Source organism: Quercus lobata, chromosome 4 (genome assembly GCF_001633185.2).
Source record: "Quercus lobata isolate SW786 chromosome 4, ValleyOak3.0 Primary Assembly, whole genome shotgun sequence".
NCBI classification, from domain to species: domain Eukaryota; kingdom Viridiplantae; phylum Streptophyta; class Magnoliopsida; order Fagales; family Fagaceae; genus Quercus; species Quercus lobata.
In genome coordinates, this window is record NC_044907.1 from 18217955 (window position 1) to 18234076 (window position 16122).

The 16122-nt window shown below is 33.2% G+C and overlaps 2 protein-coding genes across 2 annotated transcripts; one reads left to right on the plus strand and one right to left on the minus strand.

Annotated features, from left to right (window-relative positions):
- Nucleotides 1-405: 405 nt before the first annotated feature.
- LOC115986754 (external alternative NAD(P)H-ubiquinone oxidoreductase B2, mitochondrial) lies at nucleotides 406-8033 on the minus strand. The gene is made up of 10 exons (XM_031110026.1): nucleotides 7666-8033; nucleotides 6565-6841; nucleotides 5075-5269; nucleotides 4591-4841; nucleotides 3394-3613; nucleotides 3149-3253; nucleotides 1940-2212; nucleotides 1716-1837; nucleotides 1114-1233; nucleotides 406-881 (listed from the first exon to the last, which is right to left on the minus strand). The coding sequence occupies exons 1-10, from the start codon at nucleotides 7752-7754 to the stop codon at nucleotides 794-796; spliced, it is 1740 nt and encodes a 579-aa protein (XP_030965886.1). The 5' UTR covers nucleotides 7755-8033; the 3' UTR covers nucleotides 406-793.
- A 4417-nt stretch (nucleotides 8034-12450) lies between these two features.
- On the plus strand, nucleotides 12451-13804 carry LOC115984735. The gene is made up of 3 exons (XM_031107748.1): nucleotides 12451-12963; nucleotides 13041-13216; nucleotides 13355-13804. Exons 1-3 carry the CDS (start codon nucleotides 12891-12893, stop codon nucleotides 13802-13804), a joined length of 699 nt encoding a protein of 232 aa, XP_030963608.1. The 5' UTR covers nucleotides 12451-12890.
- The last annotated feature ends 2318 nt before the right edge of the window (nucleotides 13805-16122 follow it).

Consider the following 16122-nt stretch of genomic DNA (forward strand, 5'->3'; position numbering starts at 1 on the left):
GGCCAAAACTTTCTGGTATATCTTGTGAGCTTGTAAAGATTTTGTATCAATTTTTTTAAATTTCTAGAGGACATCTTATATAAAAAAGATAAAAACTTAAAATAGCAAGAGACCAATTTTTAATGAAGACCAAAACAAAGGAATTTCCTGCAAAGAAATGACAAATAAAATGACCAAAATTTAAAAGGTAATTTAGGGTTTTGGGAAAAAGTAGTGGAATGTCCCAAAAGATTTACACTGATTTTTAATACCAAAGTAACAGGGTTGATTTTATCCTCCTCTTGGTTTACAATTGCACGAAAATTTCTCAGGCCCTTGCAGTATGTACTCATGCACAGGAGTCATGATTGCCACGAAGAACATAAAAGAAACAGAGTGGCTAAATTTTTGCCGAATCCTATGATATATAAGAGAGAAAACATGAACTTTTCTTATTTTTCAATTAACATTGCACAATAAGGCATGTTATATTAAAGAACAAAACAAAGATTTTGCACCCTTGACATGGGTGACTAGTAACTATCCATGTAGCATGATTTTTGAAGAAAGTTTCTGCAAATCTGAAAATATTAATCAGACGCTTCCCCCCTTCCGTCCCAACCAGGAAAAAAAAACAACTGTACCTACTACTGACAACTTAACAAGAGTGCATATTCAATTATTCAACAAATCAAGTTAACCAATCGAGATTTGAAAACAAAATTTTCCTCAAATATCAAAATGTAAATGATGGTCAACAAAAATTGGGCCGCGTTTTTCTATTGGAAACTCAATTATCTGTTAGCTGCTTGCCTCATATACGACTTGAGTCCCTCCCGAAGATAAAACGCCTTGTCCAATCTGTTACCACCAATACCCTGTTTCGCCAGCTGACTTGCTTGCTGAAAGTTCAAGAAAAAACGTTGGGAAAGAATCAAAATCTGATAAATGGTACCCTTTGGTAGTTAGCACTTAGCACATTGATTATTAACATTAAAGCCAATCAGATGGCATTGTTGAGTAAAATTGGGTTTGTCGCGTATATGGGTCTCATCATCTTCTGAATACGAAAGTTGAATTTGATACCCCAAATCATTTATGTAACACCAAAACCGAGGAGAAGAAATAAATTACCTTGTATAGACAGAATACCAAAGCCACTGACTGCTCTGGCCAATGGATACCCAATCGCCAGGAAGTTGTGCAGCTGTTTGCTCTCCTCCCAAAGGAGCAAACTGTCCAAGATGCTTATACCTGAAAGAGAAATCAACGACGTAAAAAATTGTTAAGATAGACACTTGTTTCATCACTTTGAATTAAGAATAACATACGCTATTCCAAGATAAAATAATTCTCAATCCATATTAGAAGTCAGAACCTTACTAAGAAGTGTGAGTTGATTTAAGTTGAGAGAATGAAAAAATGTAGAAGAAAGACTTAAAACTAACATTACCAGGAATAGTAAAAAAAGACACCAATTAAGGAAGTAACAAAGTATGACTTCTTTCTAAAAAAAGAAAAAGAAAATAGGACTTTAGATAGAATAGAACCGGAAAAATAATACAATTGTGGCCAACCATGACTAGTCAGTTGTTGAATATTAGAAACTTAGTACTATATTTAGACAACACACTTTTTGGACTTGATCCTAAAATTCATGATTATGATTTATGAGGTATCATCTAGCTCTAACATGGCCATGCGAACACAGTTTGAAATAATAGTTCAAATTGTACCTAAAGGGACGAAACCGATGGCGGCCTGTTCCCCTGAACCTGAGAGGACCCTCTGGATTTTTTTCACACTCTTCCATGCGGTTAAAACACTTAGCAAGGTAGACACCTTGCTGAGATGCAACCTGCATTGTCATTTTGGAAGGCAAACAAAACATACATAAGGATATATGCCTCTGATAGATTATATTATTCTAAGGCATGACCAAATAAAAATAACATGAAACCTGAGCTGTAGCTGGAAGATTTTTCATTTGAGAATCCACTTGGGAAAGAGCTGATTTAAATTCTTCAATATTTAGTTCAATAGATTCTTTTGTATCATCCCCTTTGGATTCCTTCAAAAGATCAAAAATATCGCTCATTTGCTTCTTCTTCAAATAAAGCTCCACTTGAGGGTATCGTTCACAGATGTCATCAATAACTTCTCTGAACTCTTTGACTGTAAGGGTTCCTGAGTTGTCTGCGTCTGCCTTACTAAATATGGCTGAAATATCTTCCTGAAAAGCAAATTCAATAAGGAAAGGAGAAAAATATAATTAGCAGAATGTGAAGCTTAAAAGAAGGGCTGAAATAGGAAAGAAATATTTGGACTAACTAGTAGCCCAAAGTAATCCATAACCCTATTTCTCCAACTATTAATTAATTGATATAGATTTAAAAGAAAAAAGTTCTCCAGTGAATAGGTTGCCACATCAATAACATGTGGAGGACTGGGAACTGGCTATTGCCAGCAAGCATACTTGGGAAGGAAAATTAGTGTAGTAGAAAATATGCAAGTTCTATATGCGTTTCATGATTCCTAATAAATCACCAATCATCTCAAAAGCTTAAACTATTAAGAAATGATGAATTCAATCATTTAACCATAATTCTAACCCTCCCCCTCATGTGTGGGTCTAGACTCTCCATAATAAATGGGGCCCAACACAGCAAATTTTTAACTTATTAAATGGGAGGTAAAGTGGAGACAAGGTTTGAACTCAAAACCCCTCCTTTGATTCCAAGATAAATTACCAATTGTCCCAAAAGCTTGAGCTATTATAAAATGCTGAATTCAATCATTTAACAATAATTCTTTTAATGCCATGCGAAATAATTGAACATTTACAGATTAGCAAAAGTTCCTATTTAACCATAATTCTAACAATTCCCTTTTGAAAAAAAAAGTTTTATCAACTCTTTGAAAAAGAGAAATGATTTAGTTCTCATCTGTTATAAGTCTAGTCAGTCATGCCTAGCACAACCAAACGTTTTTAGAAAGGAAGAAAAGGAAAAAGTTATAAGCCACATTTGCAGCAGAAAAATTATTCTCATTGGTAAATTCAAATGAATCAGTCACATCATTAACAGGACAAACATCTCTTGATTGAAAATTCAATGAATGTTGAGTTTGATGTGCATATATGAACTAGAAAATTAATAGAGTATAGTACCATGACTTTGCGCTGATTTATAGTGGCACAATCACCTAGTGCATATATGCTGTCACATCCCTCAACTCGCAGCCATTCATCAGTTGCTAAAACACGCCTGTTGGCCTGTTTTAAGGAAACCCAATTATTAAATGAAGTGGTAAATGAACATAAAAAAGATCAGCTCATGAAGTTTTAGTAGTGAATGATATCAAAAACTATATGTAAAGCAGTTTTAATAATTCAGAGGTTTAGGTAAAACACACCTGACCAATTTGCTTCATAAAATCCACTATGATGGGACGAGTTCCAATGCCAGTTGACCAGACAGCCATTCCATATGGCATAACAGAGATTTGCCCATTTTTCATTTCTTTAGTACTGATTTCTTTTTCAGATACTTTCACAACCATTGATCCTGTTTTCACATCAATACCATCTCGTCCAAACTTGTCTTCAGCAAAAGTTGTGATTCTTTTGTCAAACCTGCAAAAGTATGAGAAATTTCAAGTAAAGGAAGAACTGACTCACCTAGCATACCATCCAACTTTTAGAAAATGAAATTCAAATCAGTGATAGTGTGCATGCACTTATTAGGTGGTCATAAAAGATAGACATGTTAGGTTAGCTTTCTAAAATGCACTTATAAAGTAATAGACATATCATGAACACGATGACAGATTTACTTCCAAGAAACATCCATTGCAAACATTGTTGATTAAATTAAATTAAATTAAATTCACTACTAAGATCTTATTTTCTCACCTGCTTTCCTTAAAATTTACTTTCATAAACTTCAGGAATTGTGACCATCATCACATCCTTAAAATATTTAATTAGAGCCAGCACACAAACTTTACATATTTTCTTATGCTAAAAATATAAAAGGAACAGTGAGACAAGCCTTACCACAGAACTTTGTGGTCCTTTTGCTCCTTTTTGAAAGAGTAAGTCTCAAACAATCTAAAATATGGAGACAGTCATTTCTTACTTTTGTAAGTCCCCAAAAGTCACATTGGTGAATCCCCAATTAATGTTTTGGCAGCACTTATCAGGTTTTATGACAGTTCCCAAACTTATAGTATACAGATGACAGATGGTTTATGCAATATTTTTATAGAAAATTCACCTCCACATCTTAAATCATGTTAAATACTTGCAGTCTGGATATCATTATCAACTCAATGTCCTCTTTCAGATTGATCATGTCAATAATGCTGTTAAGGCACTCAACGCTCACTAAATGCTGCAACCCTCTATGAACAAGGCCAACTACAGATATAACTTCTATGGCTTGGACAAAAATTACATGTCTGACTCAGTGAACACAACTGAACTAGAAAAAAAAATCATACATTAAAAGCTTAAGAGGATAATGCATCATGAACAACAAGGTATCAACTCAAAAAAAAATGATATCAACTCAAAAAAAAATGACAGGCTTTGAAGTGTCACATTCTTACATGTTTAAAATATGGTCGCCTGCCTCAAGAAGTGTTATTTTAACCTGGTCTTTAACCCTAGGATATAGTGTCACTAGATCCTCTTTGACAAAATCATGAAGCACCGCAGCAAACTCCACACCAGTTGGGCCACCACCAACAATAGCAAAATGAAGAATTCTCTTCCTCTCTTCTTCGCTTACATTTGGTAGGCTTGCTCTTTCAAAGCAATCAATAACTGTTCTTCTGATCCTCTGAGCATCTTCTACTTCCTGCACTAAGACATAAAATTCCCAGGGATGAACAAGAAACAAGAAACAAGAAACATACACATGCATGGAAATGTTCTGTTCAAATACTGGAATTCCCAAAGCAATAAATAATTTTTCTTCTTTCTCTCTCCCTCTTGTTGTCAGGGGAGGGGCTAGAAAAAGATCTTCTGAAAAAGGGAAGCTTTCATGGGAATTCACCAAAACATAAACTAACAAGGTTGCAATGAAGTTACCTTCAGGAAATGACAATGCTCTTCCACACCAGGAGTATTGAATGTATTAACACGGGCTCCAACAGAAATTATAAGGTAGTCAAAGTCCACAACAAATTCATCTTTCCCATTTTGAGTAGACCGACAATAGATTTTCTTGTTTTCTGCATCAATCTTGAAACATTCTGCCTCACAGTATTGAACGTCTGAATGTTTCTGCTTGAGGAAAAGTCAAGAAAAGCATCGTCCAATTATATACATCATCTCTAGTAAATGACAAAAGCTACCTAGCATTTGAAAATGGTAACCAAGCGGCTATCAAACATAAAACCAATAATTATTGGGCCATGTCCACAAACTCAATATAGTAAATATTTTCTATTTTCTATTTTCCAAAGAACAAAGGGATCCATCAAGTTCCTTTCCAAAATCTATAATCACATCTGACACCTGAGCAACACATTTTGCAGGCATCCAATAATAATTTGTCATCTATCCATGGTCTCATTTTCACCCCTCTTCATATTTGTGGTGTCCTCAAATGGTTGCTTAAGGATGTACAAATCTTTTTGTATAGTTTTTGTTGTCTTATTGGCTTCATTCTGTTCCTTCTCCTCTTTCTTTCTATTTTCATTTACTTTGATGGTAGGCAAAAAGTGGCTGCATATTGTTATTGTACCCCTATTCCCATGTGTCTGAAGGTTTATTATGATTGCAGAATTTTTTTTTACTCATGGATATTTATCTAGAAATCTTCTTTCCCGTAACAAACACCTGAGCATAATCTCTCTAACTTAAATCTTCACGTTCTCAAAGGGAAAACAGTTGTTGTTTTTCTACATGTTTTATACGCACTCTTGCATATACAGGCATAAAAAAATAAGATTAAGATATTAGACTCATTTTCCAGTGCAGTAACAAGGCCCTCAATGACAACAGCCTTCAAGAAAGAAGCAATATCAGAATAGAAGCTACAGACCACATTGTTGACATGGTCTTTGCATACAGAAAACATTGAAGAACTACTTTTACCATCAAAGAAATTTAGGGACTGTTTGAATACCGCTTATATGCGGAAAACTGAAAACTTATTGCTGAAAACACTGCAGCAAAATATTTTTTAAAAAGTAAAACACTGTTCACTTGCTACTGTTCACTAGTTTTGTGCTTTGGCTAGTCCATGAACAGTGCCATGGGACCAGCCAAAAAACGCAAACGCCAACTTCAATGCAAAAGCGTTGCTAAACAAACGCACACTTAATGCGCAGAAACACAATCTTCTCAGATTTTTTAAAATTTTACAGCGTATACCACAGTGCCACTGTAACTTGGCCTTTCTTCAACTGGTTTTATAACTACTCAAAAATTTGATTTTTCCATTTTCGGTCTATTTCTTATAGCACCGAAATCTGCAATCTTAGTTATGTTTGTCCCTAACACTATAAAAGCATAGATTATCTAACATAATCACATAATACAGCAACATTCTTATGCAATTCACTTTCGATTACCTTCCGGACAATGTTGCGAATTGGTTCAACAATGCTGCGAGGTTCGACTGTACCACATGTAACACTTGGCAGCAAAGGAGTGAATGCAAAATAATTACGGGGCGATATCACTTGAACATCGTATGTGGGGTTGTTCAGATTCTTCAAGAAACTAGTTCCAGCCCAACCAGTTCCTAGTACCACCACCTTCTTTTTCACGTTCTCCGATTCAGATGAAGCAATGGCAGGAGCACCGTTGGTTGAGTTTGCCTCGGCATAAGCCACAAGGCCCCCACCACTGCAACGAGAAGCAACAAACACAAGCCAAACAACACAATAAATCAAATCATGAACTCACATATAATAACATTTTACATTAAAAATCGAATTGAAAAATACAAATTCGCTCTGGAAAGGGATTAACAAAGAAACGGCCATTCAATCTAAAATCACTATTTTAAAAAAAAAAAATTTCAAGTTCACAAAACTGCGCTATGTTATAACTCACAATCTTATAGCAATAGCAATTAAAATTCAATGTGCTCAAAGCACAATTTTTCATTATTCGATTAAAAAATATCTTAACACAAAATCTTTGAACTACCTAAAATTTAAAAAAAATTATTATTTTTTTTAATTCTCTATATGTTTATGGCTGAGTTGTACGGATCTGATTAATTTGAACATGTTGATGTAATTCAGTTTTCTCAAACTTTCAGAGTTCAAATTATAGATCTAATATTCTAAAATTTTCGATTGGAATGAACAAAAAGTCTAGAACAATCTGATTCCGTAAACTTCCCAAAGAGTTGGAAAACTACAGAGCACGTGGAATTCAGGATTAAAACACAACGAAATGGAAACCATAGCTTTGTAGAATCACACTACAACTAATTCGTTACAAAATCATTCATTTCCTTCACTAGTTTAGCAAGATTTGAATCCAAAAAAAGAAAAAGAAAAAAAGTAAACGTTTCAAACAGTAAATTCAAATAATAAAACAGAAGCTACAATCAAATTAAGCAAATATGTAAACCAATTAGCATTATAAATCTATAATCGAACACAAAACTCGAAAAATGAAAGCAGAGAGAGAGAGAGAGAGAGAGAGAGAGACAGTACCTGACTGTGAAGACCACGAGAAACTTGGAGAGTGAAGGATAGTCATGGAAAGCTCTAGAAACTCTCTCATAGAAAGAGAAACTCCGCATATTTGCACAATTTTTTTTCAAAATAGCTTTTAGATCTGTAGCCAAAAAGCTTGGAGAAGAAGAAGAAGAATTGAAGAAAAAGAGAGGAAGGAGAAAGGTTTATAGAGAGAGAAAGAGAGGCTGTTAGGTGTAGTTAGAGAGAGAGAGAGAGGGGTTGTTACTTAAATATAAGTAGTATTAATTCTAGAAGTTCTGGTCAGAGAGAGAGAGAGAGAGAGAAATCCGGAGAGGTGGGAGGGAGTGGGGGGAAAAGACTGAAGAGAAATGAACCGAACGTGAAGGAAAGAGATCTCTGGGTGTCTACGTGTTTCCCGCGCGTCGAGGTCACGATGGTTTTGCTGCTTTGCTGTGCTGTGCCTGTCACAGTCTTGAGTTGTGAACCGAGATTTCCTTTTTTTTTTTTTTTTTGACTTGGCGGCCAAGGAAGTGGCAGGCGGCACGTGTCTTACGATGAGGATTCTATGACTTTGACACGTCGGGGCTGGGCGGCCCCACACCACTTGTTGTGAATTTCAACTGCTTCACTTTTACGCACTTTCACCTACTTTCTCAACAAAATTTAGGTCGCATGCAGTTGTTAGTTATTACGAACAGACAAAAATGTAATTTTATATATGATTTTAAATTAAAATCAATAATAATTTAATTTGGTGGAAAATTGTTATAATAAGTTGTGAAGGTAGAACTTCACCTTTTTATTTTGGACTGATATAGATACTACTAGTTTGACTATGTTGAATTTATAAATAGATGTGTCGTTAATCATTAAGAAATAATTTAAGCATTATTTTATATAGATTGAAACAAACTAATTATATTCACTGTCACATAAATTTGTAGTAAAATTTGGAATACTTTTAGCATTTTTTTTAATAGGAAAAATTGTGAGATTCAACTACTAGCATCCTTGTGTGCTCAATAATGCTACTAACACAACCGTTTTCACAACTAATTTTACAACTTGTCATATAACAAAAAGTGGTTTGTTGCACAAATCACTAAATCAATAATGGGCAGAAAATATCGACCATTCACATAAAGGACATTTTGTTGAGACACTACTTCCTTATTTATTTGAAAAATGTTATATCCACAACATTTTCACAACATTTTCATATTAAATGTTATGTGGCATGTTGTTACTTACTGTTACTAATAGATAAGAAAATAATTTTAGTGATGAATTCAAATTAATAACCTGTAACAACCTGTCAACTAAGATTTGTTGTGAAAATATTGTAAAAATGTTGTGAACGTAGTACCTCCCTATATATATATAGTTATACATAAACCAAATTAGCTAAGTTAATTAAAAAAGAAAACTCTGATAAACAAGCCATATATGAGGATGAATCCACCTATAGATCCTATATATAAGGTTTTACCTTACATGAGTGGAAATGTGGAATGCATTAATGCATAATGTACTGGTTATACAAAATAATTTCTTTTATGCATAATTTGTAATTATGCAATTCAATCTATATTTAAGCTATGAAGTATGAACTAAAAGAAAGAATAAAAGATAAATCGATTTACAATTTAAATTGATGATATTTTTCACCTTGAACGTAAAAAAGCGCATCCATTTGTAGTCTAATGGTATATCCTGTATTCCTTTACCAAAGATGGTCAATCTTTTTTGGGTCAGGTAGATGGTCAATCTTCAAACCATAGAAAAATATGACTCCCATATAATATTTAATGTAATGTGAAAGAAATTAAGAATTTGAACCGGTGAGTACAGATGATCTAACAATATTATAAAAAGAATACACTAAAATTTAATTGCGAATGCCATTTCTTAACAAAGAGTGCGAATTCAAATAATTTACCTAACACCTTTCTGTTTACAATTTTTAGTATGTAAATACCAAAAAAGGTAATTGGTGTGGTTGTTCTAATAAAATATTACCAATTAAAATATTGAGTTGCTTTAAATGGTATTATTTTAATTGAATTGAGATTTTTTACTGTCCTTTTAGTGGCGTAGCCGTAGATTCATATGTGATTATTTAATCATGCAAATAGGAAATGATAATAAAAATCAAACAGTTAGATCTCATTTCTACTTCTTTTTCTTTTTTTTTCCAAATCTCTCTCTTCGATCTTACTCCATCCAATGATCTGTGTTCAACATAAAGTCATGTGTCATCGCTGGTCCATGTTCATCAACGTTTTAGTAATGAAAAAAAAAAAAAGGTCTTTATTAGATTATCTTTCTTTTATAATAAATTAATTTATTTAAATTTTCTCAAAAAAATATTAATTTATTTAAAGCTTCACATAATATTAATAACAATACTTTCTCAAAAAAAGAAAGATATAATAATAATGTATTACTGTATTAGCTAGAATCGATATGTGTCATGTGCATGGATTTGTATCTCCTGATTCATTTAATTAGACATATTTTTCTGGCAATTAAATGCCAGTAATGAGATTTCTATATTTATGGTTACATACATACATTGCAAAGGAATTGAATAAAAAACTAGTGATTCAATCTACATCATGATGTAGGACTTGAACGGTTGAACTTGAACCTCAGCATCCAACTTTGAAGTTTGAACTGAGACTTTTTTGACAAGTTGAATGTAAGTTAAAATCTCCCCTCCCCCGCTAACTTTTCTTTTTCTCTTCCTCGAAATGTTTTTAAACAAAGCGAACCTTGCATCATGCATGGGCCCTTATGGTTTGGCTTGGCTTTTGAAGTGATGTAAAAGTGTTTAATGAGTCTTTTTTTTGAGAAGGAGTTTAACGAGTCTTAAAAGTTCTTTTTAACAATAAATTATTAATGAAAAAATTTAGCCCCAAACATATTTGCAACTTTCGACACAAATTATCAATAGGAAAATAACATGTGTCAAGTGACTCACTTGGCTAGGTTAAGTGAGTTACGTGCGCTACAAATAGGACAAAATTTAGCTACAAAATTGGTTATATTCTAAGACTACAACCTTACTTAATAAAATAAATATTAGTACATATTTTGAAAATCTAACCGTTGAATTGCATATACTTTGCGTTCTTAATTCTTAAAATACATATCAAATTTTGTGTCAATCGGATATTATTTAATATATGATCTATAAGTTTATATTTTATGTATAATTTTAAACTATAAAAGTTACAATTTAAACAATTTATTGATAAAATAGTTATTGATCTTTAAATTTCTATAAATTTTGCAAGTATAGAGGATATAGGAAGAAGATGTAATCCAATGGTAAATTTGTCAAAATTCACAACTAATAAAAATATATTGAGTAAGGTTGTAGATTTAGGGTACAACTAATTTTATAGCTAAATTTTGTCCTTGCAGATAATAAGAACAAATATCATATTCCTATTGGTTATTAATTGGAAGTGGAACCCAAGGCTCCAAACATGTTTGAACTTTGAAGTCAAGCTTTGTCTAATTACCAAACTTTTGGAAATTAAAGAGCTAAAGTTTTTATGTGGTGATTGAATAGACTATTCAATTTAGTTTTAATGACACAGATTTTTTAATGATATATGTGAAGTAATCTTTTTTAACTAAATAATAAACATGGACAATCTTATAAATCACTGCATAATAGGTTGGAAAAAAATAGTTCTAGATCGGTTCACTCAAAAGTTAAAGAGTTTTTCAATTAAAACTATATATTACACAAACTTTTCAACTAAAACTTGGAAAAAGTTTAGCTTCAAACTAGTTTAAAGTTATCTTCTTCCACATCACTATGTGACAATTGAAAAGATTATCTATGTGTAGTTTTAGTCACATGATTTTGTTAATAAGGTTACATGTCTTGTTTAAATATAAAAATAAATAGCCTTATAAATTAAAAGGTAGTCATGAGTTAAAAGAATAAAGCTTCTAACTCAACTTTTTCTTTAAAACCTTACTTCTAACGCCAATGCATAAATAACAAACAATCATTGTCATAGATGGGAAAAAGGAGTTTTGAGTCTTTTGACTGAGAATGTGAAGAAAAGCAAGTGGGAATGGGAGGCTGTATTGAACGGATGTTACGTACGTACCTTGACATCAGAAGCCAAGTTGGACATTTTATGATTTATGAATGCCATAATATTGGAGAAGCAGACTCATGCGGTACAATGCTGACTTGAATTGCTAGGAATTTTCTGGCCTTGATTTCTGGAAGAATGCTACTCTGTTGGGTCAGATTCTGGTGTCTAGACAGCCTGGTCCTGCCTTGTATATTTGACATTTCCATTTTCCACACATGGCCCTTAACTTGGAGGACAATTCTTGATTATTATATATTAGTGGTATATTATTTTTTTATTTTAAGTTAAAAAGTATTCATATTTTTTTCTTTGGTTGATAGTTGATGCTTTATATTGTTCAACCGAAAAAAGTTTGTTGCTACTTGTGTTTCAACTTACAATATCAACTGGTATTTTATAAAAGATTTTTTTTTAAAAAATAAAAAAGGGTTTTTAGTGTGGACTTTTCGATCTCATGTCACGTGACCACATGCAATAGATAATATAATGTGTACTACCGAGGCTTTATTGGAGTTACTGTTCGAACTGCTCACCAAGTGAAGCAATTCGAAAATCCCTACCACCAAACTACACTCCAATGTGATAAAAAAAAAAAAAAAAAAAAAAACCCTTTAATGCAACCTTTTAAGTAACTTTTATAGTCAAATTTACAATAAAAAGAAAAGTACATCAGCACAAGCATGTTTACAATATGGTTTCGATCTTCTAACTACTACGTCTAACAGTAATACATGATGATGAATATCTTATATTCCAGCCAAAGATCCAGATGGCCCTAAGACATTCTTGTCGTATACGAAACAATATGTAACATGCCCTTTCCAAATCTGAACGCCCCGAATTCTCCCGATGATAAATTCTTGGAATATATAGAAGTAGAAACATGATGTGACATGCTCTTTTTTTTCTTTTTAATTGAAATATTATATTATATTAAATTGCACTTAACATGGCTTACTTGGACCCTCAGACAATTGCTCACGCCCCTTTGGAAGAAAATTTGGGGGCTTTAAGTTCCAAACAAAGTCAAGCACCTGGCTTGGAAGGCTTGTAAGGATTCATTGCCAACAAAGACTAATCTAGTTCACAGAAAGGTCATTATTGAGGGCTGCTGTGATGCTTGTAAATTGCACCAGGAGGATGTGGTTCATGCTTTGTTCCGTTGCCCAGCCTTGCAATCCGTTTGGAGGTCTCGAACTTAATGGAACCATAGCACGCTTCAGGTGTGCTCCTCTTTCACTGATATATTTGAGTTTATTTGTGCAGGTAATAAGGAACCCGACCTCTTTGTTGCTGTGCTATGGACTCTATGGAATAGAAGGAATAATTTGCGCTTGGGCAAGCCTACACTCTCACTCGGTCAGGTGGTGGATTTTGCTCAAGACCGAATCTTGGAGAGAGCTTCTTGCAACGCTGCTTTTCAACAACCACAACCCCACCAGGTAACGACTTGGCAGGCACCAGTTCAACATGCTTATAAAGTCAATTTCGATGGCGCAATATTTGCAGAAGATGGACTTGCTGGCTTGGGAGTTGTGATCCGTAACGATCATGGACTAATCATGGCTTCTCTTACTCAGCAAATACCATTACCCGGTTCAGTGATAGAGGTGGAAGTCTTGGCTGCGCGGAAAGCATTGGAGCTTACAATTGAGCTTGGCTTTGACAACATCACTCTTGAGGGAGACTCTGAAGTTTTGATTAACTCCTTAGCAAAGGGCGGCAATTCTCTGGCTCACTATGGTCATTTACTTGCAGACACTCATGTCCTCATGATTCGATTTTCATCGCTTAGTTTATCTCATGTTAAAAGAAATTGTAATAGTCTAGCACATGCCTTAGCACGCCGTGCATCTTCTACCCCTGATTTGTCAATCTGGATGGAAGAAATACCACCAGATCTTAACTCTGTATACATGGCTGATTTGAGTGGCCTAGTTAATAATATTTACTGTCTTGATTCTCAAAAAAAGAAACATAATGTAACACAGTCTTTTTCCTTTTTAATAGAAATATTAAATTACATTTAGTGTGGAATACGTAGAAATAGAAACATGATGTAACTTCACATCAAAAAAAAAAAAAAAACATGATGTAACACGCTCTTTTCCCTTTTTAATAGAAATTTTAAAATAAATTAAATTGCACTTAGAAATTAGCATGGAATATGGGAGATGCACTCTCTTTTATGATATTTAAAATTAGAACAAAGTTTTAGTTTCAAACTAGTTTGGAGAAATCTCCTCCAATTTACTATGTGACGATTTGTAAGCTTATTCATGGGTATTTTTTAACAAGTTATATGGCCAATTAAAAATATAAAATACTTAACCATACAATGAGCTGGAAGAAGATAACTCCAAATTTATTTGGAGTTAAACTTTTCCTAAAAATCAATAAATCATACCTTTGGCATTAAACATTAAAATAATAGAGACATTCAGTATTTTAAAGTGAAAAAGGAAAAAAAAAAATGCAGCCTTTGTTGGCTGTTTGGCATAATAATTTTATTAATATAGGGTGATCACTGATCACATAATAATAATAATAATAATAATAATATCTTTCGGCTATAATAGACGTAGTGGCCCATGAAATAGGCAGATGGGCCTTGGCTTGTAATTATTTTGGTGTATATGGGTCAAGGCTGCCCAATCCTCCTCCATTGGAAAGAGCCTTGTATTTTGGTTCTTCTATGTGAGATGTCTTACTTTGATGTGTTAATTCTCGTAGCATGTGAAATTCACATATATATGTGCCATGTTGATGTTGTGATTTGTGAGAGAATGATCTTATGGAGCTATTACATGTCCATGAGATGCTTCCTTTTAACATGAGGCCCAACTAAATATGCTTCAAGAATATGGCCCATATGTGATGTATATGAGTTAATATTCTCTAGAGGATGGCCTATGTATATGATTTTTTTAAAGTTTTGCAAGCCTTCCCTGTGGCAAAAAACCAAATAATATTATTATTACTATTAAATAATAATAAAATGTGAGAAAAATATTTGGCTTTGCTGAAGTACTCAACACTGTTGTTGAGTTCGTTGAAGACCGGAAAAAGAGTTTTTGCTCATTAAAATTTGGAAAAAAATAAATTAGTTGTTGAGCTCGTTGTGAATGCTTTAAGGTCGTCTCTCCTAAAACGGATACAAAAACATAATTCGAACAATAATTCCTTGAGCCTTACAAACCAAGCCGAACATGTTCAAGTGTGCAAATACCTTCTTTCTCTTCAGATCTTCTTCTTGCTTTTTGTTTTGTTTGACCCTAAAAATACTTGTCATAAAAGAAAGGAAAAAAACCTAAGAAATCACATATAGAGGGAACGAAGACAAGCTCTCTCCTGAAGCCTAGAGTAAAAATTAGGACTAGAGGAGATGAGGATCTTTCCCATACTATTACTAAAGACGGCCCATCTAGTTACGAACATGTGCTAACTACATTCGCCTCTCCAAACTTAAGAACAAAAGAACAATGGTCTAGTCAACCAAAGACTCAAGGCATTAGTTAAGGTTGAATTTTTTTATTATAATTGATCAGTTATTTTGAGAGTTGCACACGAGTCGATTAATGGAGTATTTATTTATTTATTTACATCTGTTGCTTCCCAATGCAGTGGGGCACATTAAATTCCTTTTTAATGGATGAGCAAATATACCTATTAACAAAAAGAACAAATTTTCTTCAAACTTCTCATATATTTTTACATCGAGTGTTAATTTTGAAAATCTAATATTGGATTGCATGCTCTTATTGTATCCTTTATGGTTGCAAAATTTCAAGAAGATCAAAAATCAATTGCTATGTCATCAAACAAATGTTAAAAATTCAAATTTTTGTGATATAAAATTGTGTATCAAAAGTAAGTTTAGTGATCAAATAGTAAATAACATCCGATTTGAATGAAATTTAATATACATATTAAGAACATAAAAAACATGAAATTTAATAGATAGATTTTCAAAATTCATACTCAAAAAATAAATATATGAAAAGTTTGAAAATTTTATTTTCAAAGTAATTTGGAGAAAAAATTTATTCTTAACAAAAACCTACAAAAGGATAACGAAGCCCTTAAAATCTAATATTTGCTATAATGGACACTATATATCGACTGACCAGTGAGGCTCTACAATTAAGCAATGGAGAGGATGGGCAACATTTAAGCATCCACTTCCATGCGTATAATCCACATCTTTAGGTTTGGAAATGGCAAAAAGAGCAGCTAGAGATTTTACTCATAAAGAATCACCCAGTGAGATAAACATGGTCTGACCTGACTGTTGAGTCAATTTTAATTTTAATAGTTGCCTAGGGCCAGGGGAGTAGGGGACTTCTGT

What these genes read in the sequence shown, in the direction of transcription:
- LOC115986754 (XM_031110026.1), bottom strand. Translation starts at nt 7,754, where the DNA reads ATGCGGAGTTTCTCTTTCTATGAGAGAGTTTCTAGAGCTTTCCATGAC. An exon ending in AGCATTGTCATTTCCTGAAG is followed by an intron (nt 4,842 to 5,074) that starts GTAACTTCATTG and finishes GTCTTAGTGCAG; the next exon opens with GAAGTAGAAGATGCTCAGAG. An exon ending in TAAATCAGCGCAAAGTCATG is followed by an intron (nt 2,213 to 3,148) that starts GTACTATACTCT and finishes TTTGCTTTTCAG; the next exon opens with GAAGATATTTCAGCCATATT.
- LOC115984735 (XM_031107748.1), top strand. Translation starts at nt 12,891, where the DNA reads ATGCTTGTAAATTGCACCAGGAGGATGTGGTTCATGCTTTGTTCCGTT. An exon ending in GCCTTGCAATCCGTTTGGAG is followed by an intron (nt 12,964 to 13,040) that starts GTCTCGAACTTA and finishes TTATTTGTGCAG; the next exon opens with GTAATAAGGAACCCGACCTC. An exon ending in AACAACCACAACCCCACCAG is followed by an intron (nt 13,217 to 13,354) that starts GTAACGACTTGG and finishes TCTCTTACTCAG; the next exon opens with CAAATACCATTACCCGGTTC.